The sequence below is a fragment of the Marmota monax genome, unplaced genomic scaffold, assembly GCF_021218885.2.
Source record: "Marmota monax isolate L192 unplaced genomic scaffold, Marmota_monax_Labrador192_F-V1.1 WCK01_AAM20220418_F8-fsc00084, whole genome shotgun sequence".
Lineage (NCBI taxonomy): Eukaryota > Metazoa > Chordata > Mammalia > Rodentia > Sciuridae > Marmota > Marmota monax.
This window is the reverse complement of record NW_026694575.1, coordinates 7,487,434-7,514,907: the sequence shown is the minus strand read 5'-3', so window position 1 is coordinate 7,514,907 and position 27,474 is coordinate 7,487,434. Positions and strand designations below refer to the sequence as shown.

General features: G+C 53.4%; 1 protein-coding gene and 1 long non-coding RNA gene across 4 annotated transcripts in view; one reads left to right on the top strand and one right to left on the bottom strand.

Annotated features, from left to right (window-relative positions):
• Positions 1–4,505, bottom strand: part of LOC124077142 (uncharacterized) — a 78,244-nt gene extending 73,739 nt beyond the window's left edge. For all 3 annotated transcript variants that reach the window (XR_009224636.1, XR_006846549.2, XR_009224635.1), the window contains exon 1: positions 4,238–4,505. This is a non-coding gene — a long non-coding RNA (uncharacterized LOC124077142). The remainder of the gene's footprint in view (positions 1–4,237) is intronic.
• On the top strand, positions 3,174–14,461 carry Stc2 (stanniocalcin 2). The gene is made up of 4 exons (XM_046421390.2): positions 3,174–3,686; positions 5,693–5,835; positions 8,149–8,360; positions 13,373–14,461. The coding sequence occupies exons 1-4, from the start codon at positions 3,536–3,538 to the stop codon at positions 13,773–13,775; spliced, it is 909 nt and encodes a 302-aa protein (XP_046277346.1). The 5' UTR covers positions 3,174–3,535; the 3' UTR covers positions 13,776–14,461.
• Positions 14,462–27,474: the final 13,013 nt, after the last annotated feature.

The following is a 27,474-nucleotide window of genomic DNA, read 5'->3' as shown; positions in this document are numbered from 1 at the left end:
AACTGTGAGGATGAGAGAACAAAGTCAGCCGTGATGGGCTCCCCTGATTTGTCACAGTGACCCCAGCCTTACAACACATCCCAGCCCATCTCACCAGCTCCATCTCCCTCTTAGTAACACACTGGGAAACTCCTATTCCTGATCCAAATCCTACCACATCCCATGCATTCACCTCCACTGGCCCTCCCACCTGTGATGTACACTCAGTCCCCTGCCTTGACTTGTCCATATCCTCCTACGTCTTTCCAGTTCTAAACCATACCCACTTTCCCAAAACCTTCCTTCTTAGGACTGACTGAAGGTGACTGGTGAAGAGAACACACAGAGGAAAATGGGAGTCTCCTGCTCAACCACAGAAGCCCCTGGAAGTCGTGAGGCAGGCCACATCTGCCTCGCCACAGTCACGTAGCCTAAACAGAGCAGGAGCGCCACACTCCCCTGAACGGCAGGAGCACCAGCTATCTACCCCCACTCCTCCCAGGTGTCTCAGCTCCCCTTCAGGTGGACTTGGGGTCTGGAGGCACACTGAAGTCTTGGGCTGGGAATGTGGTGCAGGCCTGTTCTCCGTTCATTTTAGCTTCAGGATTATTCCCTCCCCACCACCACCACCATTTTCATCAGCCACCATCCCCCAAATCAGGCCTGAGCCACAGATGGAGGTGAAGGAATCCACAGTAGAGAGGGGGTCACAACAAAGTCACGGTCTGTGACCCTCAGCCCCATTTCTACCCTGGCCTGCAGCCCAGGCTGGTAACCCAGCAATCTGCCTAGTGATTCTGCAAAATTCATGCAGCCCTGGTGACACTCTTGTCTGGATAATTTGGCCCTGGAATGGTCCAGAGATAAACTAGGATCTGTGCTTACAACATCTCAAATTCTAGCTGCTGTGTTGTGTTCGTCTTGTTCTAAAGAACAGTTGGGGGACCACGATGTCCCTTTGCATATCTGGAGTAAATAGCCTTGCGGTGAATTTTTAAATTTACGTCGGATCCTTCCAGGGCAGGCCAGAGCCTCATGGTGAAGAAAGGCGGTACCTAAGAAAGGCAGAGGGGAGGCCTGGCTGGTGCTCCAGGTGCCCAGGAGTCTGCACATGGCAAAGGTGACTCACTCCTGTGGCAGGCATCTCCTGTTTCTGTTGTCCCCCAAAACAGGTGACCAGAGGCATTTTAAATGCCAGCACTGCTCAAAAGAGGCCACATGGAAAGAAAATCTATCAGCTACACCTTTAAACAAGGCTGGGGACAAAAGGCAGCTTGACTCCGGGAAGTTAGGGCCTTCTGGAGGCAGAATAGGCCAGAATGGCCCTGAGTCCCTGGCTTTTTGTTTTGTATCCAGGTGTCTACAGGAGGATTTTTTTTTTCATAAATTAATAAAGGAAGCCAAATTGAGGGTTCAAACTCAGGCAAGGTGGGAATGAGGTTGGCCAATCCTCGGGCAGGGTACTCCCTCCGCTCTCCACAAAAGGTCTCAGGCTGCAGGAAGTAACTGCCATTGGAACCCGGGACGCGGGCAGTTTCTCACCAACACTGCAGACCTTCAAAGTGACCACTTCCCAGGACTCTCACAGATGAGCAGTTTCTGGGTGCTCCTGCCCCTGGAAGGCCTACATCGAAGGTGCCCTTCCCCACCACCTCCTCTCCTCCCTCTGACCGGCTGGATGCAACGCGGGACAGCTGCAGCCAGCGGTGCTCACCCTGGCCCCCAGCCTCGGCCTTCCCCACGCCCAAGGGCAGCTGGGAGCCGGGAAGGGAAGCTTCAGAAACCTAGCAGCGGCCTAAGGATGACCTGCCCCAGCGTCTATGTACCCCCTCCTCCAGGCGTGTCACATGGCGGCCTCAATAAGGCAGGCAGTGCGCCCCGCCGCGGAGACCAGGGGCTGGTGGCCGCGGGCCAGTGGGTGATGAAACCTGCCCTGCGCGTTACTGCACAGGGCGCGGGCGGGGCGTGGGGCGGGGTGGGGGTGGAGAGCCGGTACCGGGCTCACCTGTTCTCCGAGAGGAGGGTGGGGACTAGGGGGAGGGGCGAGGGCGTGCCAACACCGGTGCGTGCTGGGTGGCTCTGGGTGGCCGCACTCGCTTCCCACCTTCCCCCATCCCCGTAGACCCCCGAGCTGAGCCGTCGGGTTGACGAGGCCAGGAGCAGTTCCTGTCCCCGGCCCTGGCGCGAGGGAGACGTGAGCGTGCACACGTACACACACAGCGGGGGCAAGAGGCGCTCCGAGCGGCGCCCAACTTTCCCCTGGCTTCCTCCAGGCGGGGAGAAGCAGCTGGGGGCAGTCTCATTCCCGCCGTGCTTAGGGAGGGGGCCCAGACAGGAAAGAAGAGATGCAGAGACTTTCCCCAGATTTTGCTTTTTCTGCTTGTTTTTACCACTTCCATCCGAGGACTGAGAGTAGGGAGCCCAAGCCGGGCGGCGAGTGGCACTTTGGGAAAGAGAAGTGTGTGTGTTTGGAGACGCCTGAAGTTGTCTTTCAAACTCGGGCCTCCGCAGCACGCGAAGCTCCGCGGGGGCTGACTCAGGCTGCCTGGGCCTCCCGGGCCACCCGCCTGGAAATGATGCAAGTCGGACTGTCACCTGGATCCCTGCAGCCCAGACTGGACTGGGGGAGGAGCGAGACAGGATATCCCAGGTGTTGCACGACCCACCAAAAAGAAAGCGGGAGGAGGCGGCAGTTGCTCAGGGCAAATAACTTTAGTACTTCTTTCTGTTCCGGTCTTCAGTCGTGTTTGGTTTTACTTTGTTTAACGCAAAGCGTCTCACGCTAAGAATTCCCGTGGGCGTTCAGTTTGCCCGCACGACCACTGTGCACAGGTATCTCAGTTCCAACCTATCAAGACCTCGGGCTGCGGTCCTTCCTGAATTCCAAACTGGAAAGAGGAAACTCGCAGCCTGATGAGGTTGTGACGCGAGTCAGGGACCCGGGTGACTCTGTCCCAGCGCGAACCGTCCCTTCTCACCCTCTAACTGCAACCGGAGCGGGGCTCCACTTTGATTTTTTTTTAAGTCTGTTCGGCCATTGCCTCGGAGCACCCGCACACGCGCACGCATCTCTGGCCGCGCTCACACACACACTCGCACACACGCACGCAAACGCGTGGCCGCCGCCAGGTCGGCAACTTTGTCGGGCGCTCCCAGCGGCGCTCGGCTTCCTCCTGTAGTAGTGGGGCGCAGGCCCCGCCTCCAGGCTGTGTTGTCAAACGGGCCAGGGTCTCGGATTGGTCCAACCGCCGGGACAACACCTGCTCGACTCCTTCATTCAAGTGACACCAGAGCTTCCAGGGATATTTGAGGCACCATCCCTGCCATTGCCGGGCACTCGCGGCTCTGCTAACGGCCTGGTCACATGCTCTCCGGAGAGCTACGGGAGGGCGCTGGGTAACCTCTATCCGAGCCGCAGCCGCGAGGAGGAGGGAAAAGGCAAGCGAGGAGGAAGAGTGGGAGGAGGAGGGGAAGCTGCGGAGGAGGAGGAGGAAGAGGAGGAGGAGAGGAGCACAAAGAACCCAGGTCTCCAGGCGGGAGGTTTATCCCAAGAACCATGTGTGCCGAGCGTCTTGGTCAGTTTGTGACCCTGGCTTTGGTGTTGGCCACCTTCGACCTGGCGCGGGGAACCGACGCCACCTACCCTCCCGAAGGTCCTCAAGACAGGGGCTCCCAACAGAAAGGCCGCCTGTCTCTGCAGAACACAGGTAAATGCGTGCGCCCCTGCGGCCACGAGCTGCGGGAGAGAACCCTGTGCACCCACGCAGCGCGCCCTGGGCGTTTCGCCCAGAACCGGACGCCCACCCCAGTCAGCGCAAACTCCTGGGGTGGCGCGGGACGTGCAAAGGAAAGCGCAAGGCCAAGCTATGTCTGCGCCGGGCTCGGAGCGCCCGGAATCTGCACGTGCTAGCAGGGTGATGAAATGGCTGGGGCAGGACTTGTTGCTGTCCTCCCCCGGGGTTGAGGGGAAATGAGGCAGCGCCTGACGCTACCAGAGGCAGAGAGTCTCGGGTCCAGTGCAAAGCGTACTTCTCCATTCCGGCTGGCCGGAGGGAGGCTCCGAGGGTCCCACGAGCCGGGCTAAGCCCTGCATCGGGAGAACCTCTCTTTTACAGCTGGCCAGCAGCGGCAGTACTGCTTCACTCCTTCCTCAAAAGATGCCCGATATCCCAGAACTTTGCTGGCTAGACGAATTGCATCGCGAACTTCCCCGCGGGGGCATTGCTTTTGAAAGGGATAGGGGTGGCGCAAAGCGTACCTCCGTGGTGCTGCCGCAGTCCTCTGTTCCTGGGCAGGTCAGCATGAGAAGAAATGGTGACAGGACCGAACCGTGCGCCGCCTCTGCTCTGTGCTCACCGGCGAGCTGCGAGCAGAGCAGAGCCAGGCGTGCGGGACACCGGGCTGGCTCTTTTCCCAGCTCCGGGGAGAGAAGGAAAATCGCCTAGAGCTCCTTCACTCTGCACCCAATCCCGCTGTGTTCTAGGGGGCTGTGCGAGCGCCGCAGAGGCGGCGAGCGTGCGCTCACCGCCCTAGCAGGAATGCACGAATGCCCATAGGGGACGCCCCAAGTGAGTGAATCGCTGCCCTGCGCCCTCCTTCCGGTTTGCGCCGGGGGTCCTCCTGGAGCCTCTCACCTTCACTTGCCAGGGAGGGCGCCCTCCACACCCCAGGACCCTCGCGGAACCCTTCCCCTTCTCCAGCGCTTTCTCTGGGAACTGAATCTGATTCTAGGTAGTTAGTGACCCTCCACAAATACACCCCTCTTTCGCTAGAGGAATCGGAGTGCGGATTGTCTGCTCTGGCTCCGCCCTTCTTCCAAAAGATACTTTTCTGATGTAATTTTGTGGTCTGTTTAAATCAGAAAATTGGGTAGGGGGAGGGAGGGAAGAGACTTCCCGCATGCGGCAGCCTGACAGTTAACTCCCCGTCTGTCCTTTCGGGCAGTCGAATTAGAAACACATTCTGCGAAGGAGGGCAGCAAGCGCTGGGGCCACGGGAATTCCAGGGGATTAAGTGATACCTCACACCGGATCCCTAATTAAGAGGAACCTCTAAGGGCGGACGGTGGACGGTGGCCTTCTGGCAGGCTAGCCAGGGTCGGACTCGATTCCCCGAGCCTGCCAGCAAACCGCGGCTTCCCTAGCTTGGTATTTTTAATGCGGATGGTTTGGAGGCGCTGCCTTAATAGGAATTTTGTTTTGATTTTTAGGTGTTGAATCATAAAGCTGAATTGAAACTGCTTTGGGGACGCTCTCATTTGGGGGTCAGGAAGGAAATGACTGATTTAATAGCTACAGCTTCTACAGAGTAGAGAAGGGTATTTCATTGATGAAATACCTTCATCTTAAAATCTTATTTTTGTCTGTGAGTTTAAAAAGCTGATATTAATATGTTTTCTGCTCTCAAACTACACATTCCCATAAATGCTTTAATAAAATGGAAAGGAGCAGGGAGAATACTCAGACTTAATTTCTGATTCTGATTTTTATAATTTTTGGCTAAAGTTTACAAATATTTACAAATATCACATTTCCTGTAAGTGGTATTAGTGATGAAATTTGGTTTCCCTGCTCTTCAGTTCTGATATGGTTATCACTGACTTTTTCCCCCCCCTTACAATTTCCTCTGGTCCTCACTGACTTTTCCTTCAGCTGCCCTCTTCGTGTTCCCCAGCATGGCTGAGTTGTGTATATATTTGTAATTTTCATTTTAGCGGAGATCCAACACTGTTTGGTCAACGCTGGCGATGTGGGATGTGGCGTGTTTGAATGTTTTGAGAACAACTCTTGTGAGATTCGGGGCTTACATGGGATTTGCATGACTTTTCTGCACAACGCTGGAAAATTTGATGCCCAGGTAAAGACCACACAGAGCGTGAAGCATGTTTCAGGTTAGCACAGTGCGATAGAAATGTTTGCTGGAAAAAGTCCTTAACAGACTCCTTAACTCCTTAACAGGTTTCCTTAGCTGTTCTTGATGTTAATTTCAGGGCTTGCAAGAGACATTCCAGGTGTGAGTGGGATGCCAGGGTCTCCCCAGGGCACTGATGTCCTGCTATCTTTATGTAGGTGAATCCTTCTACACTCTTAAGCTGTGTCTACACAGGCAAAGTGAACCTGCATACCAGAATCATAGGAAATGATGGACACCTTGGAAGAGAGGACACATCATTTCTGTTCACCCAGAACCCAGTCCCCAAAGCCATTGCATGAGGGGCAGGGGCAGAGACCCCCAGTATTACATTCCAAAAGCTTTTTCTACCTAATAGGTGGGGTCGGGGGAGAGGCAGGCAAACTGGACTCTTCAAAGCCTCCAAAAGAACAGATATTTATTCCTTCTAAGCAGCAGGCTCTTTTTTCCCAACCTGAAAAGTCAAAAGCATGAATGAAACGCTGTGTTTTTCTTTTGTTCTATATAATAAATATGGCTAGGATCTGACCCAACTGAGATATTCTGGGGTCCCAGGTTAAAGCTGAGTTGCCACTCAGGGCAAGGACCTAACAAGCACCTACGACTCCAATGCCAACAACCCAAATAAACGTGTGCTCCTATGCACGAGGCACTAGCCCTCCCCCTTCATTTTCTCCCTGGTCCCAGGTACCCTGTTGAGACACGGTGTTACTGTGTATCATAAACTTCCTCTCCCATTTCACTGGGGCACAGTGACAGCCTCTGAAGAGGCCACAGTGGAGGTGTGATTCATGCACATCAGCCGTCAGCAAGCCTGACATCCTGGAGGGCCTGACAGGGGTTGGGCCTGGGAGCCAGGAGGCAGCAGGCCCCGCAGCCTAACCACAGAGGATGTGAGCTGGCAACAAGGGAAACAGACCAGGGAGGAAAGAGCACGACTTTGAACTCGAGGCTCCCTAATAACGCATCCCTTCTGGATTAACTGGAATTAGGAAGCGTAATAGGAAATCCGGAGGAAAGATGTGTGCTGAAGGGCGATCCCACAGGATGTCAGGGAAGAAGACCAGAACAGGTCGCTCTGGCCCTGGAGTGAATTAATCTCCCTTTTTTCCTCAACCAACAGGAGCATGTCCTCGTGTCCTCGAGTTAGAGGCATCCCCACCAGTCAGTTCCCAGCACAGAACTAGTTAAGCCCTCTGTCCCGTTTGGCTCCTACTGGAGAGCTGCAGGAGAAGGGGCCACAGGGTGGGTTTTCAGCCCTCAGACGCTCTCTGGGCGCATTTCAGTTGCTTCTAAAGAGAGAACCAAAATAAATGTGCTGGCTGGCTTCCCGTGTCCAACCTAAACCATTGACTGTCTCAAGTGGCTTCCCAGGTCTAAAACCCAGGGTAGCCTCTAGGACCACAGCTTGTTTTGTTTCTAGAGTAAGGGAGGCTGTGGGGAGTCCTAGGTGGGCACCCAAGTGCCCCCTGCCGGGGACACTGATAAGGAAGCCAGGGCCGAGCTCCTTCCACAACCCCAACAGCTGGCTCCTTTCTAGGATAAGCGCAGCCTAATGGGGTTGCCAGGGAGGAGAGCTGCGGGCCAGATGTATGCCGGCCTCTCAGAGGCAGGAGTGTGGGGGAGGGCCACTCGGCTCAGATGCTGCCAGGCCCGGTGCCAGGCGGCCTTTTAGTGGCAAAAATCCTAACAGTTTAAAGGAGTAGAGTCATTTTTTTGGAAGGGTAAAGAACGCTCCTGCTTGAAGGATAAGAGGAGGCCCAAGTGGAGCCAGAGGTCCTGAGGCAGGAAGGGAGACCGGCGGCCTCCATCTTGGTGAGGCTCCTGGAATGGAAGAAGGTGCATCTCGGCGGCCAATGGGCACCTTCCACTCGGGAAGGACCCTTGCTGAGAACCACAAAGGAGTCATGGCCCAGTTCCCCGGGTGTTCCAGAAAAGCTGCCACCCAGCCACCAGCCCTGAGCTGCCCTGACAGCCGCGGAAGCCCCAGTTCAAGGGAAACGAAAGGCGCAGCTGGGGAGGAAGGAGGCAGATTTGTTAGTGCACAACACTAACATCCTTTCTGGCGCGGTGCCGGAGGTGTCCTGTCACTCTGGATGTACCTCCGATGTGCCCCGTCACCTGGGAAGGACATGAGTCTGGGACAGGGCCTGGGATTTGTTGTCCTAAAAGTCCTGGGTGACAGCCCCAGAAAGGTCAGTGCACGCGCGCTAACGCCCGGCCTTCCGCCCCCTCCTCTCCCCTCCCCTCTGCTCTCAGGGCAAGTCGTTCATCAAAGATGCCTTGAAGTGCAAGGCCCACGCTCTGCGGCACAGGTTCGGCTGCATAAGCCGGAAGTGCCCGGCCATTAAGGAAATGGTGTCCCAGCTGCAGCGGGAATGCTACCTCAGGCACGGGCTGTGCGCCGCAGCGCAGGAGAACATCCGGGTGATGGTGGAGATGATCCACTTCAAGGACCTGCTGATGCACGAGTGAGTACTACCCGCAGGGCTTGGGAGGGCGGCCCGCGATGGCATCCAGCCTGAGGGCCTGCTGTCCGAGGCTGCATTCCCAAAAGCTGTCCCCCAGGAGCCCCTGTCCTGCTGGCTTTCAAGAAAAATGAGATTTTTTTCATCACCACTTTCCAAATCCTGGGCCCCAGAAACAATATTACTTTCACTCAAATGTTTAAAATCAGAAATTCTCATCTTCCCCTTAGCCAAGGAAGTCTCTGAATATCCCAAATAGCTGCAGGGTTGTCCTTGTGGGCAGCTGAGCCCTGAGACATCTGTTGGACCGGGCACTGTGCTGAGTGCTGTGTCTGAACGTCTCACCTGACCCTCGCAGCAGCTCCAAGACTTGGATGCTTTGACTGGCTTTTTACAGATGAGAAAACTGAGATGAAGGCAAAGCTGGGACTGGGGACCAGGCAGCTTAACTGAGAGCAGTGTTGCCCCCGACCCCAAGGCTCTCCTTTCTTTGAAAAGCCCCTACCAGAGAAAATGCAAAACAAACATCAAAAACTGATCTGCTAAGCATTGGCATGCCACACCAGGAAAATGTGACAGTCCTTATTGGAAGACTTGCAATTCACAGATAAGCCCAGGACTCCTCATTCTTTAAAAATGGTCCCAGCTTTCAGATCCAATTTTTGCAGAAACGTAAAAGCAAGTGGGTACACAGTTGTTCCTAACATGAGGGACGAGCCAATGGCTCCTTCCTCGAAGCAGAAAGGAAGCCACCAGCTAACAGTCCAGTGCATATCACTGACAGTTTGAGGGTACCCTTGTTCTTCCCACAGGGTGGCATGGTGCCAAGTCAGTACATGAACTCTTGTTCCTCAGTTCATGCCATGACCTGCTCCCAGCTCTGTCACTAAACAGGCTACCCCACCCTCACCCCCAGTATCACCTCAATCATGGAGGACAACAACCCTCTGCTGTCACTACCCACTTGGTTATAAGGTTGCAGGTATCTTGCTACAGCCTCTGGATCATAAGGTGTGTGGGGCATGGATGCGGGCAGCTCTTGCCAAAAGCAAGAGTACGTTGCCTTTTCCTTGAATCACACCAAAGCTCATGCAACAGTTTCATTCTTCCAAATACGTCTAAGAGAGCAATAGTAATAACAGCATCAACGACAATGATAACCATCCTTTTTTTCTAATGTGCCAGGTTTTGGGCCAGGGTCTTTGTGTGAATTAACACATCTGTCTTTCCCAATCATGCTACAAGATTGAAGTTACTGTCCCATTTTATAGAAAAGTGAAGGCTGAACCTCACTCCGGGGTTTGAGTCCTCCTCTTCAATGTGGGGATTGGCGGTGTGCAGTCATCCCTGAGGGCCTGGAGCGTCCTCCTCAGATACACAAAGCCATAGGTGCTCAAGACCCTTATATAAAATGACATAGCTTTTGCATATAACCTGCACACATTTGTTTATTGTTTGTTGCTCATTTTCAAAAATGTTAGTGCATTACAGTTATACATAATAGTGGGGTTCATTTGACATATTCGTAAATGCACAGAGCAGTTTTCTCATTTCAATCCCAACCTGTATGCATAAATCATCTCTAGAGGATTTATAATACCTAATATAATGTAAATGCTGTGGAAATTGTTGTTGCTCTGTATTGGTTAGGAGATAATGTCTAGGGGAAAAAATAATCCGTACAAGTTCAGTATAGATACATTTTGTTTTCCAAATATTTTTGTAGAGGGCATAGGTACCTGAAGCCAGTTACAGGAACTAGCCAGCTGTCAGAACCCATCCTCCTTGTTCCTGGCCTGTCCTCTCCTCACCATACCTGCAGAGGCCTCATGGTCACCAAATATAGTACAGTTCTTTGCTTTTCTCAAACCGATCCCCCTGTCTCACACAGTGAGCTCTGTGAAACCCCTTTCCTTCCAGGTACCCTGAAAAAGATGCACGCCCCATGGCTGAGAAACTCCATAAGTCCATTTGCCCCAGCCCATCCCCCACTGTCACCCATGAGACAGCTTGTTGACTATGGGCCCGGGGTGCAGGTTTATAAGTCTACAATGTGTTGTTGAGTGTCTTCTTTGGGGGAGTGAAGTTTTGAGGGTTTTGCATGCTGTCCCCCTGAAACGAAAGGAGCTCAGTGGCTGTCTAGTGTCTCCTCATGGCAGCCTGGCACGTTGTTCCCCCCAGGCCTTTGCCCACCTGGCCCGCTCTAGAAAAGCAGGAGGCCTGCTCTGATCAGGAGTGTGGTCTCTTTTGAGAACACGCTATGTGGTCACACACAGGTCCTCTTGCTTCTGGCTAGGCCAGCCCCTCTGGGCAGTGAGTCCCTCCAAATACCAGCTCCCCCAAAGCCCCCATCAGCAGCCCTCATGAAGCCCAGCCAAGCAGTGCCTCGCTACACAGCAAGCTCAATTGCCTGAGATTTTTAGCTTTTTATTTATTTATTTATTTATTTGCCATCTTAACTGATTCAAGAAGGCCCTTACAAATTGTGTGGCATTGGTCACAAATAAGAATGAGAACTGTATTTCATTAGAGAGGACATACAGTCACCCTAGAATTCACAGCACTCCTCCTCGCCCCAGCCCTATTGATCCCAAAACAAGCACATGCAGTTAGAGCAGCCATTTCCAACTCCCCGGGGCCCTCTGCTCCCTGCCTCTTCCTCCCGCCCATCTTTCTCCTGGTCATCTGCCTCCCCCTAGCTGCAGGCAGCCTGCTCTGGCCTGCACACAGCCTGTCACTGGGTGCTGGCGGCCAGTGATGGTTCAGAGCCTCCCGGCACATCCCCCTCCAAGTATTTTTTTTAGACTGTTAGCCTTGCTGACACCCAGTCAAGAGAGCTGGGCTTTGTCATTAGACACGGCTCGTCCTGCAGCCTGAGAAGGCACCATGCCAGCTCCAAAGGCTTAGATGAACTCACTTCAGCACACACACCCCTCCGCGCGGCCACAGCCTCCGGGGAGAGAGCCAAGGGCTGAGGAGAGCGCGGGCTAGGCCTGCCTCCTGGGGTCCTGCAGGCACGTCTCTGGCAGATACAGCACACCAGGGAGGGAGGCCCGGGGCAGGCTGCACATTCCCAAGACAGCCTCCCCCAGCTCGGGGCAAAGAAGCCTGAGGGAGGGAATCCACCTAAACCCCAAAAACAGACACAGCCCCTGCCATGTGCACCTGGGCCCAGGGTGACAGGTGCTAGGACCCTGTGGTTGCTTTAGCCAGAGGTACTTAGTGAACTTGAGGAACCAGAGCCACTTTTCAAGGCAGAGGAGTCAAACATGCATTGAGCGCTTTCTGTCCTGTGTTGCCACATGCAGGCCTTCCTCAAGGTAGCCAAGGAGGCAGTGTCTTGCTGGCACTGGCACTGACAGTGCCCATCAGCCAGGCACAGATGATGCCAACGGCATCTAGGAGAACTTAGAAGGCAACTTGAACTCCACCGGCCAGAACAGTCCTCTCTGCTATCAGCCGGCCCCAGGCCTTCCTGCCCTCTTAGCCACCTTCTCCCTCTTATCAATTGATATCCACAAAGCGAGGACAGTTTACCCAATCACAACTTGAGGACTAATTAATCAAGCAGCGGTCAACACCGCACATGTCTTAAGACAGCCACAGTGCGTTGCACAGAAAGATCACAGGCTCTTCCACAGCCCTCCAGGCCAGGCTTGTTATAACCACCCCATGTTCCCAGTAACTTCCCTGCTCAAGGAGACATCCAAGGCTGTGATGCTCATGATCAGATGCATTCAGGACCTTAGCTAGCTAAGGGCTACTTTAAAATGTTGGTCAGTGGGGCTGGGGTTGTGGCTCAGCAGTAGAGCGCTCGCCTAGCCTGGGCAAGGCCCTAGGTTCAATCCTCAGCACCACATAAAAAGTAAATAAATAAAACAAAGGTATTGTGTTCAACTACAACTAAAAAAATAAATATTAAAAAAAAATGTTGGTCAGTGGGCCATGGGCCTACCTCGTGGTGGAGCCCTTGCCAGGCATACATGAGGCCCTGGGTTCAATCCCCAGCACCAGGAAGGAAGGAAGGGGTTCACACGATGAAGCATTCCATAGCCACCCCACCTGGGGAGTTCTGAGAGGCCAGCGAGAGCCGGACAGTCTGAGCAGCTGGGCCCATGCATGTCAAGGCAGGCCCGCCCCGCCGTCTGCATGCACCCTCCAGCCCTGGGGGAACAGTTTCCCTGAAGGGCATCCAGAGTGAGCCAAGCAACTGGCTGTGGCTCATTCCAAACCAGGAGGCCTGACCACTGGCCCCAATCCTGGGGAAGCCCAGACAGAAAGAATGAGGATGGTCAGATCACACACACGTACACACACACCTACACCTGTGACCCAGAGGGACAGCTGCATGGGAAATGATGCTGCAGGCAGATGTTTTCCCCAAGCCCCACCACCCAGTCCACAGTCCTCCTGGTGCAGAGGGCAGTGCACCCAGTAACCCCCAAGAACACCCTTCCTCATGAGCCTAAGCCAACAGCAGAGAGGTGTGGGGAGGACCTTAAGGAGGGGGCCCTAGAGGAAGGTCCGTGGTGCAAAGCAGTTGGCCTCACTGTCACCACAATGCTGGGGCTCTTGGAAGCCATCGGAGCCCCTCTCTGAACCCTGAACCTTCATGGCTCCTCCTCTGCTGACTGAGGCCCTCCCCCCTTGCCCAAGGCTGTTGCACTGACCCCAGGCTCTGGCGTCAGTCATCAGCCCCCCTCCTGCAGTCTGCCTTTATTCCAGTGCCTGGGCCCTCAGCTTTTATCCCAAGCACCCGCCATTGTCGCTGCCCTTTGTCCTGCTTGGGCTCCCTCTCTACAGCGATTCAGGGGTGAGAGTCCTTGCCTGCATGGAGCCTGGTCCACAGGGCTGCCCAGGAAAGACCCAGAGGCTGGTGCTCCATAGAGGGGCTCCAAGTGGTTCCAGGAAGGGCCTCCAGCACTGGCCCCTCCCCTTTCCTGACCTGAGCACAGCTCTCAGGGCCTCTTTGGGACTCCATCCATCCTCAGTGTCTCTCTGCTCTCCACCTCCAGACCCTACGTGGACCTGGTGAACCTGCTGCTTACCTGCGGGGAGGAGGTGAAGGAGGCTGTCACCCACAGTGTTCAGGCCCAGTGTGAACAGAACTTGGGAGGGCTGTGCTCCATCCTGAGTTTCTGCACCTCAGCCATCCAGAGGCCCTCCACGGCATCCCCTGAGCACCAGCTCCAAGGGGACAGAGCCAGGCTCTCCAGGATCCACCGCGGGGAAGCCAGCCTGCACCTCTCAGAGCCCAGCAGCAGGGAAGCTGTCAGAGGCCCCAGGGGCGAGCGAGGCAGCAGGAGCCACCCACATGCCCCCGCCCGGGGCCGAGCAGGGAGCCAGGGGACCCCGGGACCTTCTGGAAGCAGCGAGTGGGAGGATGAACAGTCTGAGTACTCTGACATCCGGAGGTGAAATCAAAGACCGGCCATGAAATCTTTCCTCCAGGCCGTCCATTTTCTTATCTATGGACATTCCAAAACATTTGCCATTAAAGAGGGGGGATGTCACACGCAAGATTTTGTGGGATTGTGGACTTCATGACGGTGTGTGAACAGGTGAGATGGAGGCTCCTGGGGCAGCGGGGTCTCAGCGGGCCTGGTGAGCTGGGCACCTGCATGTGCTCAAGGGCATCCTGCGACCTCCTTGTATCTCTGTCTTCTTCCCATCGTGGGCCAGTGAGTGGTGGGCTGCTGTGTACCCTGCTCTGGGGGAGGTGAATGCCCACCTGGGCTGGGCCAAGCACTGGGGGCTAGACCCTGCAGCCTCTGGCACTGTGGGAGGGCAAGGCGGGGCCAGAGGGGAGAGAGGATGTCCCCGGAGGCACAGGGGCTGGTGCACAGGAGCCGCACAGTGCTCTGAGGAACCCAAATTCAGTTTCCTGCATGGGGCCTCTTGGTTCAGAGCTGCTTGAGGGAGCGAGGGCAGAGTCATTTTCATGTGTGATTTCTGAGCCATTGTTCTGCCCGGGGGACACAGTCCGAGGGAGTGACCCCTGTGTGTTTATACTTTAACCACTGCTTCCAATCTTCGATTTCACTTTTTTATTTATCCAGTTACATCTATATATCTGTCGTCTAAATAAATGCCTTTCAAACAAAGCAACTGGTTCATTAAAACCAGCTCAAAGTGGGAGGAAAAACAGCCCCGGCCTACCCTTTGGGGCCCAATTTTTTAAAGTGCAATTTTTAAAAGAATCCAGCAGCACTGTGCCTGGCCTGGGCTCACATTCACCCGGGACAGACCTCGTACCTGGAGGGAAACGCACACAGGGAGACCATCAGGCAGCTCACCTTGACCCACAGCCAGGTCCCAGCAAGCTCTGTACCCGCCACCCTTTGAGGCCGAGCAGGAAACCTGGCTTCCCCATGCTGGAGGAAAAAAAAAGGGGAGAAGAGAAGGAGATTGCTGAGCGCCACCCATCGAGAGGCCCACCTTGGCCAGGCACAGTGGCGCCCACCTGCAATCCCAGCAGCTCAGGAGGCTGAGACAGGAGGATCACATGTTTGAAGCCAGCCTCAGCAACTTAGCAAGGCTGTGAGCAACCTAGCAAGACCCTGTCTTAAAATAAAATAAAAAATAAAAAAGGCTGGGGATGTGGCTCAGTGGTTAAATGCCCCTGGGTTCATCCCTGGTACAAAAAAAAAAAAAAAGAGGGCTAACCTTCAGCATGAGTGGAGGTGAGGCTGGAAACCTCCACAGGGCAGAACTTTCCAGATCCTATTTGGAAAGTGAGCAATGAGGAGGGGAGTCAAGCAGACAGAGGGCAGAGAGGAGAAATGGACTCACTGAGGAAGGGAAGGATTGGGCCAGGAGGGAAGTCCATGGCGCGGGGGGGGGGGGGGGGGGGGGGGCGGGGTCTTGCAGTTTTCAGCTCATCTCTTTGATAGGCATTTCTCCCCAATAGGCTGTCAAGTTAAAGCCCAACCCTCTCACAGCTGTACTCAAATAGGAGCCAGTTTGGAAGGCCTGGCCAGGTTTCCTGGGTCTTTCCAGAGCAGGGGTCAGCAGACCTTTTGTGTAAAGGGTCAGAGAGGAAATACAGTCTTTTCAGCTTTTGGGCCGAGCTGTCTCTCTGCAGCTGGTCAACCCTGCGGTGAGAGCTGGAAGCAGCCCAGACAGAGACCAGTGGGCTTGGCCCTGTTCCAGAACAGGCCCCCAGCTGGACTTGGCTCAGTTTGTTGATCTCTGTTCTAGGGAGTGGCCAAGAGGGTCTGCATCTCCCCTGATCTCTCCACTAGCTCCCTCGAAGTCATTGGAGGCCAGAGATGAGCTCAATTTACCTACATGTCAGTGATTTATTTATTCTAGGGAGTATCTTTGCTCCAAACACAGCTGGTCATTATAGGCCCCAAACCCAATCTCTACAGAAATCATTTGGGGGTGGGGGTGGGGGTGGGAGTTGGGTGACATGCTGAGAGAAGCACCCAGAAGACCCAGGGTGCAGAGAGCAGAGGGTTGGTGCATTTAATCCAGCTCAACCCTCAAAGGGAGGGAGGAGGCACTGAATGTCGCTCCGCCATGAGAACAGGCGTAAACCATGGTGACGGCGTGCCACGGCCACCACAGCAGGCTGGCATTTCTTTCCAGCACTCAGGAGCTAACCAAATGCCCCCTGCCATGGCGCTGGGTGGGCACGGTGTGCGAACGTCTCTGGGTCTGCCTACTGATGTCCCCTTGGTTGCTTCTATTGTAAATATTTGTCACTTGTATTTGTTACCTCTGTGCTTCCCCCAAGGCCTGATGTGGCTCGCCATGCTCATTCGAACTCCCTGATGGGTGGCGGTGGTGTGTTGTTCATGCCACGGCTTGGTTGTTTTTTTTCCTTCAAGAGTTAGGGGACTGTCATTCCCTCTGACTCGCCTGGGGACAGGCAGCACGAAACAGCACTGGCGGCTACAGTCGTCCTGCTCCTGGCTGTCCATAGGTGGTGTGCGTCCAGGGAACATCTGCACAGTCTAAAGTGTGTGTGTGGGGGGGGAGCAGTAGCTGAAAACAGCTGCGCCCCTCGCTCCGCGCTCCGTACAAATTCACTCTCGAGCCTTCCTTTGAGGAAGGATGTGGATCTCCAAATACAGATGCCATGTTTATTTTGAGCTTCGCATCTTAACAACATGATCTGAACACCTCTCCTCTGTATCAATAAATAGCCCTGTTATTCCCAAATGGAGGGGCCTGGAGAGTGAAAGGCTGACACCAAAACTAAATAAATAGAAAACATCAGCCCAGCACCGCAGTCACACTTTGACACACACAGGCAGATATTTAAACTCAAGCCCAGTAAAAGGCGTCACAAACCCAACACGGAAAAACAATGCTTGCCGCAGTCACTTCCTAAGGAAGAGCAGCCCCGACTGATCTCAGAAGTGGCACCACGTGGGCTGGCTAAGTCAGAAGATCTGTCTGTGTGGGTCTAGGCAGCAGGTTCTGTACGTTGTCACACTGCATTATTTTCCTTCAAGGATCAATAAAGGTTTTAAATAAATGGCTTTCACTGGAGCAGTGTCATTGACCTAAGGGGTGGGGGGGGTCTGACATCCAGTACAAAGGGAGACAGCTGTGGGCAGGTGGGCTCTTGACACTGTGAGATGTGAGGGATACCAGGTGAAGAGGACCCCCTGGCTTCTCCTCCTTCAGGGGGCTCTGACAAGCCATGCCCGAGCCACCCAAAGAGGGGAATGCTGCCCCTTCCTCCAGACTGACCCTGCATCAGGCGCCATGCACTTCACAGTGGGTGGACGCTGGCATGCTCTGGGAGCTCACCGCCTCCTGCAGACCCTTCCCCACCCTGCAGGATGGAGCTGGAGCCCGGTTCTCTACGTCTATGCCACCACGGGAGCATCCAGGGGGCACCACAGCAGGTAGTTGGCACACATTACCTCATCCTGACTCTGCCCCACAAATAGTAGGTGTGGTCCTCATCTTTCAGGTGAAGAACCCAGGTATGGCCTTGTCCCTCACCACACGGCTGAGGAGTCGGGAGCGTGAACTCAAACCTGGGAGGTGACCCCTCAGCCCGCATGTTTCCCTCCTCCCCAGGCCTGGAGTCTCCACTCACAGTTTATTTCTAATTTAAGCCTATCAGTATCAGTCCTACTTCACTCGAGGCTTAGGGAAAGAATAATCATATTTATAGCACCAACCTCCAAGGAGCTTAGAGAGAAAAATCACTGCCCTCACCTTTCCTCCCAGCAGAGAGTGAAATTCCGGTTAAAACAAGGGAGAGCAGGAGAACAGAGCACCTATGGCTTGTCTTTGTTTGGGTAATTTTTTGAAAGGTTCTTCTTACACCCCACAGAGGAAAACATCTGGGGAGCCTCTGGCTTTGGGGAACACACAGTAGGAGCTTTTTCCATCAGACTTGCCCGTCACCAGCCCTGTCTGAGAAGCCAGGTCCCCTGAGCTCTTCACCACAGGTGTTCTCATCCTGACAGCTGCAGACTCTTGGGGCTCTAGAAGTGCCCCCTGCTCTGTTGGGTGCTTAATGATGTTATTTCCAAACCCCATTTTACAGATACAGAAACTGAGGTTCAAAGACATCTTATTCTGCCTGCCACCGGCCACAAGGCTGGCACGCTCTAGCAGTGTGTTCCACATACCCACCCCTATGCCAATTCTGCTCCATCCGCCTGGCTGTCTCTCTCCCAGGTGTGAAGCCGCCAGTCAAACACGACCAAGCAAGCTCAAGAACACAGCTCCCCCGCCCCCAGAGCCCTCAGGATTGGTCCAACCCAATGGCTTGGGATTATTAGACCGTGGGAGGGAGGAGGCAGAAGGTTTCCAAATGTGCTTGCATTTAAGCAGTTTCCAAAGGGAGCTGGAGCCGCACGCCCCAAAATCTGGAGACAGAAATCTGAATTTGTTCTAAAGTCAACAAAAAAGAAAACCCCCTGCTGAGGAGGGGACAAGCCTTGGCCAGAAAACAGGTTTTATGTGAATTATTTTTTGTGGGTGGAGAAGAGAAGAAAGAAGCCTTGGTCTAGTAGTCACGCGTTCCTGCTTCATCAGCAGTTCCACTTTTACCACTCCCCAAAAAGAAAAAAAAAGAAAATCAATCCACTCCCCAAAGAGAACAGAGGAGAAAGGTCACAAAGCCATGGAGCCCGTGGCCGTGAACCTGCCAAAGACAGACCAGATGCCACCTGGCACCTGAGGACCTGCAGCCACGGCCACCACTGACCTCCAGGTCGGCCTGGGTGACTGGAGGAAACGAGACAAGTTCCACTGAGGCCTTCTCAGGGGCAGAGCAAGTGTTCACCAGAGCTGAAGAGAAAGATCGGCTGGCCCCATATCCCATTACCCAGCTTCTGGAAGTTTTTGTGGTTCTTAAGTTAAAGTGGAGTACCCACATAAAAAAAGGAGCGGTGTGTTAGAGGACGTGGGGACTGCCTGCTTGCCCTCCAAGGTATGAGTAACTCTGGACCAAGACCCCAAAGAAGGCTTTGTTGAGGAAGAATGATCCATCTCTGGAATTCTGTCCCAGTTGCCTGTCGCTCTATAACAAAACTACTCCCCGCCAAAGCCTTGTAGATGGAAAACTAGTTTACGTGGTTCATAATTTTGTGGGTCAAGAATTAAGAAAGGGCTCAGTTGGGCAGTTAGACTCTTCCTGTGGCATTTGATGGGGCAACAGGCTCTGCAGGTCACTTCCAAGATGACCTCTTCAAGATGGCGCCTCAGTACTTCCTGCGGCCCCACCCCCGTCTCCATGTGGCGCCTCACCCCCAAAGCTCTGGGTGGTTTCTCTTCTTCCAGGGTGCCTGTCTTCCCCCTAAACAAGTGGGTAGATTTTGTAGCATATTCTTCAAATCCAAGCTAGGATCTTGATTTCACCCACGGTACTGTAACCACCATAGGGACCTAAGCTCTATAAGGACAGAGATGGTGTCACTTTCTGCACAGTTTTTTGCATCCCCAGCAACCCAGCCAGTGCGTGGTGTGAATGAATGAAGGAAAACTTGTCTAAAAGAAAGCCGAAAGGTCAAACTGGAAGAGTTTTGGTTCACTTTAACTTCCGAGCAAATATATCCTGGTGCCTCATAAGAGCATCAACACATCCCAAAGTGGTAAGAGGATCTCAAAACTAAAAGTCACTGGGAAGCTGTCCTCTTGGAGTCAGCAGACATAGACAAGTGTGCTGACCTGGGCACCTACACCAGGTAAACCTCTTTGGGCATAAGAGAGAAATATAAATTAAAAAATGGAAAAAATAAATAAATGAGGACTGTCCCGGAGATGCAAGGATAAAATGACTAAGCTACTGTGTGAAAAGTCCCAGTCCATAGGAAACGCTGTGAAGCCTGCAAAATTCCATGCGAAGGGGGTTATTCTTATTATCCTGGTCATTTGGGGTGGCTTTGGGCTCCAGCCAAGATCAGACAGGACGAGCTGCCTCCCTCTGCCATTCTGTCCTGTCGACTCTAGGGTGGGTTCCAAGGCTTTAAGGGACGGGCAGAGGAGCCAGGCCTGCCCAGTGGGAATCTGCCTGCAGCAGGTCTGAGGTCAGAAGGCCCACCCAGGGGGACCAGCCCTTCTCCCAGGCAGCAGGCAGGCGCAGAACAGCCCCATGAGGCTCCCACCAGAGGAGTCTGTGTGGCCAGTTCAGCCAGGCAGGGACGAGACCCATGCCAGCGAGCTAAGGACCCTTCCTGAGGCTCTCTCTGAAAATCTCAACAAGGTCCTCACAGAAAAGCTGATTAATAAACCTCTTTGATGAGAAAGGAAAGCAGAACACAGACAGGGAGGAGAGCGATTTGGGGCAGAGCCCACTAATCTCGGTGCCAAGGCTCCTCGGAGCTCTGCAGTTGGACAAGAGCTGGCCTGGAGAAGCCAAGGATGGGGACAGGGCTCCTTCCGGCTCCCGGGAGTGTCAAGAAGAGAACGGGGAGGAGGAGGAGGAAGGTGACTCAGCTGGAATGGGGAGAAATGTGTTTTTAAAAAGCAAAACAGTGCAAGGGACAAAGGCCCGAAGTGGAGTCCAGGACGGGGTCCAGAGGCCCTCTCAGAGTAAGTGGGTGAATTCTCAAAAGGCCAGAGAGCTCGCTAGGGTTTCTGCACCAAGAAGAACACCAGGAAAATGAAGGCAGCCTTCAGGGTTGCCAGGCCCACACTGCCACAAGGGCCCCCAAGCCCATGGCCCCAAGGGGCTGCGCCGCCCCTGCAGCAGATCACACTTAGGCTCCGTAAGGCAGATGAATTCTGCAACAGGTGCGGCAGGTAGAAGTGTAACCCACGTTCACCCCGCAGCCCAAGGGCAGGAACCGGGCTCCCTCTGCTCCACCTAATCCACAGAACTGTCAGGGGCGAGGGGAGGAGAGGGAGACAGAAGGCGTCTCCTCCCCAGAAGTGGACACAGCCCATTACCTCCCAACAGCCAAGGTCAGACGAACTTGAGTGCAAAAGTGTCATTTTGAAATATTCAATGGAGAGCAAGCATGATAAGGAAAGAGAGAGGAGGTTCAGAGAAGCCACTGCCTACAGCACTCTGCGTCCCCCTTCTCCAGGGCCACTCAGTAAGCGCTGGGTTCATGGCTCATGCTGGAGTCCTGTCTCCTCCCTTTGCATGGAACTCCAGGGACACTCCCACTTCCAAAGAGGCCAGCGTGGCCAGGAACACCATGACCGATGCAGAAGAGGACATGGGGAAGGGGGTCAGCAGGTCAAACCCTCATGCCCCACCTGTCCTAAAGGAAAGACAGGCAAGAATCCTCCTCATGCCCTTGTGACAAAGATTTCTGACCATATTCCCTACATTCTGATAGGAAAAAAAGGAGATCAGCATTGAATTCCTGAGCCCCCAAGCCCTGAGTCATCCGAGTGCTTCTGAAAAGAGAAACCCTTGATGTGACCCTTCAAACCACGGCCAGCACCTGGCAGGAGGACTCTGATCCTCCCTGCTGCAGCTGTGCAGAGGAATGGGGCTGGTTGCCCGGGGGCCTCTTCCAGGCAGCCTTGAACAAGCTGAGACTCCTTTACCAGCCTCTGTATTTTCGCACAGCACCCTTAGGCAGAGATGGAAGCAATCTCCAAATTTGTATTCTAGGCCTGGGGTCCTCTAGGAAGCAGGGAGGGAATTAAAAGCTCACAAGATTCATTGTGGGGAAGTGGCCTGTTTCATTCATGTCCCTCACCAGTCTGGCCCTGCAGGCCTCCTGCCCACACTCAGGGATACCCTGAAGGCATCCACGATCATTCACAAGGGGAACAACTAGAAAACCAAACAAGAGCTTCTGGGGACTCAAATATAAGAGGAATAAAATGAAAAATTCAAAAATTAGTTGGAAGGTAAATTTCTTGCAGAAAGAGATGGGACTATAGAAGGGAAAAGAGGATTTGTCTAGGAGATTTGACACCCATACAGTTCCAGAATGAGAAAATAAAGAAACCACTGATGTTGGTCACATTTCCTTTGCTATAAGAAAAAAATACCCAAGCTAATTAACTCCTAAAGAGAACAGGGTTGTTTTGGCTCATTTGGAGGTTCCAAACCATAGTCAGACAAACTCACTGCTTTTGGTTAGGCTCCTAGTGGGGGCACCAAATGGCAAGGGTGGTACACAGTGGAGCAAATGCTCACCTCAGGGCTCAAAAGCAAGAGAGGAAGAGGAAGAGACCAGGGTCCCATAATCCCCTCCAGGGCCACGCCCCCAATGACCTAACTTCCTCCCACTAGGCCCCACCCCTTAAAGATGGATCTTCACCACAGTGAGGACCAAGCCTTTAGTACTTTGGCCCTTGGGGGAAATTCAATGTTGAAACTAATGCAGATAGGGAGAATATTATCTAATAAACAGCCCAGAACTGAGAACAGAGGCTTCCACATTGAAAAGGCCTCCAGAAGTCCCAAGACAGTCAATGAAAAATTCCCCAACAAGACAAATTCTTGTGAAATTTTGAAACTCCTACAGATAAAGGGGAAAGTGCCAAAAGCTGCCAGAGAGGAAAAAAAGGTCACACAAAGAGGGAAGAAGATCAGTATGACATCAGATTTTCCAGTTGTAATTTTGAAAGCTGAAAGACAAAAGATCGATACTTCAGCATTCTAAGAGGAAAGGAAATCTAGACCCAGTCAGAGCACCAGCCAAGTGGGTACCACCGGAGTATTTTTCAGGCTTTCAAGGTCTCATGGAATTTCCTTTTCAGGTATGCTCTCTCAAGAAGCTCCGCCAAGGGGCTGGGGATGTGGCTCAAGTGGTAGCGCGCTCGCCTGGCATCCGTGCAGCCCGGGTTCGATCCTCAGCACCACGTACAAACAAAGATACAAAGATGTTGTGTCTGCCGATAATTAAAAAATATTTAAAAAAAAAAAAGAAGCTCCGCCAAAATGAGGCTCCACCAAAATAAGGGTGTAAGCTGAGGGAGAAATGATAATCAGGTCCCAGGGACAGAGATGTGGACCAGGAGAGGTGGGAGGGTCCCAGGTAGCCCTCTGGGAGATAGAAGGATCACAGACAGTCAATTTGTGGTTCTGTTAGAGGGTTTGGGGATCAGACCATCATGATTAAAATAGTTAGAGAAAACTAAAGAAACCAAAGTGAGCAAAAGACTTGAACAGGCATCTCAGAAGAAGATACCCCAACAGCCAATGAGCAGATAACAAGGGCCTCCCACCATCAGCCAGCAAGAAAATTCAAATTAAGACCACATTGAGATGAGTGTGTGAAAACAGTAATGCCCGACAGCACCTCCAGCAAGGCAGAAATTGTTATTACTACTTTCTGATGAAGCAAACCCTCTCCAGGTTGTAACTGCAGGAGTCCAGACTTGACCCTGGAAGTCCAAAGACCTACAAGCACCAGGTTGCTCTTTGCTGAGGGTCTGGGTGGCCACCCATGGCTGTGGGTCTCTGCCCAGTCAAATCAGGCATGTCAATAAATCACAAGCAGCAGTGACTCATTTGAAGACAGGATAAACAACAGGGAGGCAGTGGGCTGAGAGGCCCTGTCCCCTGGGAAGTGGGCCTCCTTCAGGCCTGGAAGAGCACACAGCCAGCAGGGAGGGGACCCTGCCGCCAACACCAGCTCAGCAGCTTCCAGACAAAGTGCTGCTGGCACCACAGTGTGTGGCCGAGCTGGGAGCCACAGCCCTGTCCTCAACGGGGGCTGTCGTCAAGATGAGACAGAGCATGTGGAATTCCAGGATGTTCCCTTCCAATCCCTCCAGACCCAGGAGAGACAGTCACCCTGTGCTCTATCATAGCCCTGTGCCGGGCATCACAGCTGAAGGGCTTGACGTGCTACTACCACCCCTCCAAGGGACCTTGAGGCAATCTTCTCCCTCCTGCACACCATGCCTCAGGGAGACAGTGCATGGACACTGTGGTTCCTGGGGAGAAGTAGGCAACTTGGCAGTGGGCAGAAGGAGCTTACTGTCCCCAGAACCTGTCCTCACCAGCAGGGTCTGCTTGCAATGGACTCATGGGCACCAGCCAGAGCCTGGAGCCCAAAGAGCCAGATAGGAAAGGGGCAGGTGGGCTAGGGAGAGCTGGGCAGGCAGAAGCAGCAGAAGACACAGCAGGGATCCCCCCACATCAGAATTCACAGATGGACATGGCTCAACACCTGTGGAGACTCTGTCAAGCCAGGACCCCACCCCAGTGGAATCAGCTCACAGGTGAAGAATCCAGGTAGAACTTGGTCAGATTGGCTTGGTCTTCTGGGAAACAAGACAGGAGAGGGTGTGGCATGAGGTGATGTAATGCCAACTTGGCCAAAAGGTGTTAGAGGAGCTTGTTCTACTTCCTGACTGGTCACAGAACCAAGGCCAGAGTCCACAGGTGATGCAGAGAACTGGGGGGACCAGCACCTTGAGACAATTCCAGAAGCAGCCTGTGCCTGGCCACCTCCCTCCTGCCCTTCCCCTCAAATCGTCAGACAAGCAGGAGGCCTGCACCCAGCCCTGGCACTGGACGACGGCACCCAGGACCAACCCCTGCTCCTCCACCAACCCTTCCAAACTCCCCCACCATCCCTTCCAGACTCCCCCAGCTTGAATGAATCTCCTGATGAGTGAGTTTTATCTCTATGAAACTGGAACCTTCTATTTTTATTTATGGTGACTTACTCTCTCTCCTCCCCAGCTTCAGCACAACACCTGGGACAAGAAGAGCTCAGTAAATACCCTTTTTTGCTCTGTCGCTGCTGCTGTAAATAACTACTTAAGAGATTCACAAAGAACAACGTGAGGAAATGGTAGTGCATGAATAGGCAAAAAATGATACTAAGCAAATTAAATTTATAACTCCTGAGGGGTCATCGACTAGAGGAAATCAGAGATAGGGAGCATTAATCCGGGGAGGCTACTTGGAGGAGGTTGAATTTTGAACCAGCCACTGGGAGAAACCCCACAGAGTTTGGGTTTATATGTTACAATTATTTTGGTTGCAAGCAAAATCTAATCCAAAGTCGCTTAAGTCAAAGAAAAGGAAAAGGAGAAAATGAAGAAGGAGGAAGAAAGAAGAGTAGGAGGAATAAGGAAGGAGGAAATGTAGGCGAAAGTATATTGGTTCAGGTAAAGGGAACTAGGCATGGTTGGATCCTGCTGCTCACATGGTATCATCTCAATTTTCCATTCACCTTTCTCCATTCCCTTTCCTCCATGACAGCTTCCTTCCCAGGCCTCCCTGATGGGTGCCCCCCCCCCCAGACTTAGATCCTATAGCTTTGCCAACCCAGCATCAAAAGAGAACTTCTCTTTACCAGCAGAGGGGGATTTGAAAAACAAAAGCCACTTTTGCTATAAGGGATACTTGTTGTTACTGCAGCTTAACCCAGCCTATCCTAACTGATGCATGCCTCCTTGGTCTAGCCCTGGACACAAGTTCACTACTGCAGCCAGTGGGATATGATGGTCCAATCAGCCATGATGAGTCCCAGGTTAACCCTGGAGCAAAGAGCTGAGGACACCCCCACTCAAATCGGTGATCTTCCCAAAGGAAGACCAAGATGTGGTTGTCAAAGAAAAGGGAAGGGAGCACTGGGGTGGAGGGAGGGCGGGTTGTTCCTAGACCTGGGCTCATCTTTCTGTCTAATGACCCTTCCCTCCAAGGCACACGTCTAAAGTTCTCAAGTTCCCGGCCTCCCCCAGGATTCCTGGGGCATCCTGGAGCAGGGAGAGGCTCTGGCCTCCCCTCTCCCGCCCTCCACCTGCTGCAGTTAGGCCTCCAGCTGTGAAGATCTCCAGGCCCCACAGAGAAGCCTGCAAGTGTCAAGGGTGACCTGGAGGCCACGCCTGCAGCCCCTGGGGGCAGTGAAATCCCCGCCCCGCCCGACCCTCCGCGCATGCGCACATCAGTCCAGCAGAGCCCACTGCTCCGAGCCTCAGCGCTTCCCGCCCTGACATTCCCTTCCCTGAAATATTTTTAACCTCTTGCACTAAAGAATTCAATCCAGTTGTCTGCCTCTCCCACAGACCCTGAATCCGGCCAGTGGGGACATACCACACTTTCTGCAACCGGCCCGGGGTCAGGAGTTCACCGGTTGAACCGTGGTGGGGGCGGGGTCCCGAGAGGCGTGACATCCTCCAAAGCCCAACAGCTGTGTCCCCCCCCCCCCAAGAGCCCGCAGAAAGCAGCCGAAGGACCCACGTGGCACAGCAGCGCTGCGCCCGGGGCCCAGGGGCAAAGGCCAGGCTTTCCATTAGACCCAGTAGGTCTCTCTCTGGTTTCCACTTCAGAACCAAGACCGGAAGAGACAACTTGGCAAGCTTCTGCCTCCCCACTGTCCACGTCACGCCAGCCCGTGGTACAGAGCCTTCCAGACCCTCCCCCACCTGAGGAGGGAGGGGGCAGCTGGCCGAGCCTGCCTCTTCAGCCCTCTGCCTAAAGCGGACCCTGGAGAGAGCAGGAGGCCGGAATGCTGAGCTGGGGCTGCAGGTGGAGCAGAGGCTCTGAGCATCTCAGCAGCATCCAGAAGCCAGACATGACAGGCCTCCAGCGCTGGAGCTGGCCTCCTGCATTACACCTGGAGCCACCTCAGGCCCCAAGACTCAGCCTGCCCACGAACTCTACGCGGACTTATGAAGGCGATGAAGATCTTCCAGGGGAGAGTCTGCAAAGCCTGGGGCAAGACTGACCATGAGGCCCCGGTGTAGACAGAGCTTCAAAAGCACAGATTGAACCAAATCATCCAAATGGGATTAGAGCAAGTCCTGGCAAGTGGTATTGGATGATTTTGATTGCTGGTAGCAGCTGCCTAAATCAACTAATTTAAACCAATAAGGGGAAATTATTGGCTCACTTGACTACAAGGTCAGGATCCCAGCTTCAGGTACAGCTGGATCCAGACTCAGCACCATGAGAACTCAGTGACCTCTTTTCTGTGCTTGGCTTTGCTTCCCTCTGTGCCAGTTTCATTCTAGGCTGCCCCATGGCATCCCCTGGAGGCTGCAGCCTGATACCCTCTTTCCTGCTCCCCAAGGTTCTCACTGCTCTCTTTACACCACTGAGCCCAGGGAGAAGGAATGCACTGATTGGACACACCTGGGCCCTGCAAGGGGCCTGGTAAAAGGGTCTGCAACTCCAGGAGACTTGGGCTGAAAATAAAAAGGAATGCTATTCCGGTAAAGGGGGAGTCAGGGGAACCCAGTTTTGCCACTGACCTGCCATAGGGCTTTGGGAAAGTCATTACCCCTCTGTGAACCTCAGTTTCCTCATCAGGAGGAAATGGAGGTAACAATACCTACTTCAGATTGCTATGGAGATGAAGCAAGATAATGCATGGTAAGTATCTGGGCCAGAGCACTCAACACGTAGTAGCTGCTAATATTTTTTCCTCTCCCTAGCCCATGTGTTGAACTTGAGCTTCCCTCTACCCTGTCCCCACATCTAGACTGCGCAGGCTCACCCTTCAACATGACAATAGCCCCTCCCTTCGCCGTGGCTTTGTTTCTCAAGGTTTAGTTATTTGCCATCAACCATGGTCTGAAAATATTTAGTGGAAATTTTCAGAAATAAACAACTCGTGAGTTTTAAATTTCATGCCATTCTGAGTGGCATGATGGAATCTCATGCCATCCCACCCGGGGACACAGAGTACCCTTTTGGGTAATGTATCTGAGCTGTGTGTGCTCCCGACCTGTTAGTCACTCTGCCCAGTGTCATCTGTGTTATCAGATA